This window comes from Musa acuminata, chromosome BXJ3-2 (genome assembly GCF_036884655.1).
Source record: "Musa acuminata AAA Group cultivar baxijiao chromosome BXJ3-2, Cavendish_Baxijiao_AAA, whole genome shotgun sequence".
Taxonomy (NCBI): Eukaryota; Viridiplantae; Streptophyta; class Magnoliopsida; order Zingiberales; family Musaceae; genus Musa; species Musa acuminata.
In genome coordinates, this window is record NC_088350.1 from 16652789 (window position 1) to 16657829 (window position 5041).

The 5041-nt window shown below is 44.7% G+C and overlaps 1 protein-coding gene across 1 annotated transcript; it reads right to left on the minus strand.

The window, feature by feature from the left end:
- Window positions 1–314: 314 nt before the first annotated feature.
- Window positions 315–1927, minus strand: LOC135630849 (fasciclin-like arabinogalactan protein 1). The gene has a single exon (XM_065138093.1). The coding sequence runs from the start codon at window positions 1769–1771 to the stop codon at window positions 545–547; it is 1227 nt and encodes a 408-aa protein (XP_064994165.1). The 5' UTR covers window positions 1772–1927; the 3' UTR covers window positions 315–544.
- Window positions 1928–5041: the final 3114 nt, after the last annotated feature.

Here is a 5041-nt window from a genome sequence, read left to right on the forward strand (position 1 = left end):
TCTACGTTATTCTTGTCTTCTTCCCTTTTTTTATCTTATTTTTCTATCCTTTTCCCCTCTTTTGTTGAATCAAGATGTTGGTGTAATTTTCTCCCTTGTTACTATAGTTTTCTCCTAATTTTCATAACTACGACACCTCTTTATTAGATCTAGATAGATGATGATATTAATTTCATGAATAGAAGAAGATTATTATACTCCCAATTAAATTTAAATATTTTAAATAAAATAATTTCGATTAATAAAATTGACATTCCAATTAGCCTGCATGAGAATGAAAACATTGCAAATCACTCATTAATACAAAAACCACAAAACAAAATAATCTAATCCTTTTATAGCTTTGAGTACACACTCCTAGAGATTGCACCCGATACCAATCAACACCGGCACACAAAAATTGAAGGAAACAAAAACATCAGAAACAAAACAAAAAACACAAAACATATTAAATCTGTTAATCAGCTCGACCTCCTTCCCTCTCTTATTTCCTCAAAGAAAACGAAGCTTAAAACCAATAGATAACAACAGGCAAAGAAAGCCTTCAAGCAACTACCACAATGGCCGCCGCCGCCGCCGCTGCCATCGACCAGTAGACACCGCTCCTGATGGCGGCGCTCTCATCAGCGGCCTTCTGGTCCCCCGGCTGCCCCTCCGGCCCTGCCGGCGCGGGCGGCGACGCCTTCGCCGATGTCGATGTCCCCGCCTTGGGCGCTGCCGCCGCTCTTTTGTCCGTCTCCGGTGCCGGCGCCGGGGCTGGAGGCTCCGCCGGCTTGAACAGTTCCATCGGTTCCAGCACCTTGTCGATGGTGTACACCGCCAGGGGGTCCTCGTCGATCAGGGTCCCCATGATGGTGGCCACCGTCACCCTCGTCCGCAGCGTCACCTGATTCCCGTCGTTCTGCACTGTCAAGTTGTAGTTCCTGGACGTGCCGTCGGTGGCCAGCGTGCTCACGACGCCGTTACCGGTCTTCAGCATCTCAACGGAGTAGTAGACGGGGATGGCGTGGTAAAGCAGCAACGAGAGCTTGCCATCGGCGGTGAGGTTCTTGAACTTGGGCAGGAACGGCTTCATGGCTTCGTCGAGGGGGCAGAAAGCCGTGAGGCCCCCGTCAATGTTGCTCGCGAACGTCTGCTCGGCGTCCGCGGTGGCGGCCAGGAGGCCAGCGAAGGTGGCGCAGCCCTTCCTCGCCATGAGGGCCGTCAGGTTGACCTGCGCGGGCGCAGTGACTGGGGCCTCGGCGGCCGGGGAGGAGAGGGCGGAACTGATCTGGATGACGGAGAGGTTGTAAGGGATCTCCTCGACGGACTTGACGAAGGCGGAAGCGGGGAGGGAGGAGGCGGAGAAGAGGACGTGGCCGGCTCGGTGATCAGAGATGTTGACGAAGCCGGCGGTGTCGGGTGCGGCTCCGGAGGCCTGGAAGAGGGTGGAGGTGAGGGCGGAGCCGCCGGTGAGCTGGTGGAGCTTCTTGGCGCCGAAGTAGTCGACGAGGACGTGGAGGGAGAGGAGGTGCTTGAGGGAATAGAGGGAGAGGCCCGGGTGGGCAGTGAGGAAGGCCGCCATGGCGGGGTTGTCGACGGCGAGGACGGTGATGGTGAGACGGCGGTTGATCTCGCCTGCGAGGTGGGTGGCTGTAAGGTAGTGGTTGAAGGTGGAGAACTCCGGGTGCTGCGCCAAAATTCTCGTGATGTTGTGCCCTCGAGATAGCGTAACGCACAGTAATAATAAGCTCAGGAGGTGGGGAAGAAGGAGCTGCTGCTGCTGCCTCATCGTTCTGCTGCTGCTTTGTCTTCTGTTGCTGATAATGGGAAGGGAAAGGAAGAGGTGGTAGTGTAGAGAGAGAGAGAGAGGGAGAGAGAGAGAGGGAGATGATGATGGCGGGGTAGTAAACAGAGGGAGGTGGCGACTGGAAGAAGAAGGTAATGACCTGGCGGAATGCGTCAAGTGTATGATATTATTGCTGCAAGTTTGGTATTTAGTTAGAGACTGAAAAAGGGAGATGCTCTCTCTCTCTCTCTCTCTCTCTCTCTCTCTCTCTTTAGTAGTTTTCTACGGTAAAATCTGAAGTATTTGATAGGAAAAGAAATGTAGAAAAGCATTAAAGCTGGTAAAGCAGTAGATTTGGGAAGAAAGTGAATGCCATGCAAAAAAAGAAAAAGAGAGAAAGTGAATAAAGAGAACCGTGACATCCAAGTAAATCTACTTAGAAAAAGTTGCATTCTGGCTTCTATTGGAGATGAGTTGTGGAAGCTTGTCGGATTTATTTGCAAGGGTCGTTACGTTACACTTTATATATATATTACTTATATATATATTTATATATGTTTATAACTTTCATGAATTTGTAAAAAAATTATATTCCTACCAAGTCAATTGTTTTTAAATATTTCTTAAAATTTAAGTTGATGTATATATTATATAATATGATATTTATTGTTTCGAAAAAGGATAAGTCATGAAGACTATATTTAATTGAAACCTTATAATCTTTACTGTAAAAAATTGACAGGCAATCAAATCAATGCCCTGTGTTACCACTGCCGTAGAGATAAATAAATAAATTAGTTAATCGAAGTACAGAATAATAGTCTACGAATATGTTTAATGATTAATTTTTGGTCAAACAGGCAAAGGGCAGTCACCAAGGCATCGACCTCATCATGAAACAAGCCTTCTCGAGAGCGTTAAAGCGAGATCTTACCTCGCTAGCTTTCATTAGTGACATGCCACAGTCGATTTGTGATCGTACGGTCTGCAATGGCTTGTGATATGATGTATAATAAGTGGTGTTGGCTTGTGATATCGTGGGACTGGGCGCCACCCACGTGTGAGTAGATCCGCAGTGACCGATGAAAAGAAACTAATTTTTTTTCAAATATAATTAATATCGATAGTTTGTAGATATAATTTTATATTATAAAAATATTGATTAGGTTCAATCAATCAATCAGATTTTATTGCCCATCAAAGAGTAAATCATCATCATTATCATAATTATTATTTTATTCATAATTAAGATACAAAATAGTTCCAGTATTATTTTATGTTGATTCTCTTTAGGTAAGAAAAATTGTAAAGAAAACTCAAAGCAATAAATAAAAATTGATAGGTAAATTTTACAACACATATGACATGTTGGGCTGGCAGCCCAAAGTGGGTTCAGCCCATGGTGGGCTTTATCAGCCCACAACCCACACTCCTTTGACCTAATCCTAGATCAATATAAGGGGGGTGTGGGGGCTACGTTTTAGAAGCAGAAAAGAGGCAGAAAAAGACAGCAACGTTGACATCCTCGTAGCAACAAAGAGAGAAGAACAAGGCAGAAAAACAAGAGAAAGAAAGGGAAAAAGACAAGGACAACGCAGAGAGACTATTCTCAATCATCTAGCAGTGTTCTCATCTCAGGTTAGAACAAATCTACAGTAGACTCTTGCTGTGATTACTTGAGGAGGTTTTAGATATTGTGGGCAGTGACGTGATCCTTGTATCTCGGTTATTCTCTTGTGATTGTTGCTAGGGTTTAGGGCAAGAGATTGAGATTTGTATATTCATTATTCTCATAGTGGATTATCTCTAGTTTGCCCCGTGGTTTTTACCCTTCACATTGGAGGGGTTTTCCACGTATATCTTGGTGTTCTGTTTGATTGTGTTTCCATTTTATTCCGCTGCGTATTATGGTCTTCTAGTATTTGTTCATATACAAAGGTTATTCCTCTTTATATCCCCATCAACTAGTATCAGAGCGGGGTTTTGGTGATTTAATTTTTGTATTTGAACATGGAGGCTAGTAATATTTCTCGCATGATTAGTTTGAATGGAAACAATTGGATGATATGGAAACCAAGAATGGAAGATCTCTTGTATTGTAAAGATTTGTATGGACCTTTGCAAGGGGATAGTGCAAAACCTGCTAGTCATAAGTGCCCAGCAAGCCAATCACGTGAGTGATGGCACGTGTGACTTGATACAGAATCTTTTTGCTTATTATATTTTTGGCGTATATCACTTTATAACTATTGCATAAATGCATATGTATTGTGATGTCCTTGGATTTGTGCAATGGGAATCGGATCGTGATGAGATCACAATAATGAGATCGATTCACCTTTAAACACATATCCTAAATAATCCCGGTCATAGGTTACTCGAGAGGGACATCGTGATAACCGGATAGACTGGTGTGCTGTATACCCGTCCATATGATGGATGCAGCTGGTCTCATAGCTGCTCGTGTAGGGACACTAGGGATACAGTACAGGTGCTCATTGGAGAATGAGTTCACTGATTGATCCGCTTACGGAATGTTGGATGGTTGATGATGCCTTATTGTCAGACAACGATTCCGTAGTCCTAGTGGTGTATCTGGTTCTTAGACTTGAGACACCAAGGATGTCCTGTATGAGTGCTCCACTCTTTGATACCAGACTTATAGGTTTGGCTGTTCCCAGATCTAGTACAGCTGGTCATTGGGAGTGGTAGTCGACCTTACGAGGGCTATTGAGTGTCGATAGAGGATCATCCACTCTCGGTATCATGAGAGGAATATCCCATGTGTTCTTGCTCAGACAAATCCCTGGCCAGGGTCATTCGGGTTGAGAGAGAAAGAGTTCTCCGGGAGAATCCGATTAGAGCGAGACTCAAGTAGAAACCGTATGGGTCTGACAGCACCATGCTCGATATACGGTCTCTGGGATATTAGATGGATGAGGGACTATAGGTACATGGTAACTGAGGACAGACAGGTCCAATGGATTGGATTCCCCTGTATCGTCTGGGGACTACGGCGTAGTGGCCTAGTACTTCCGTAGTCGATGAGTCGAGTGAATTATTACAGAGATAATAATTCACTTAGTTAGAAGGAGTTCTGACAGGTATGACTCACGGCCAGCTCGATATTGGGCCTAGAGGGTCACACACATATGGTAGGCATTGCGATGAGTAGAGGTTCGGATATGAGATATCCGACGGAGCCCTTGTCTTATTGGATGCAGATCCAATACCCACTAGGGAAAGGACCCATTAGGGTTTTGACACGGGATC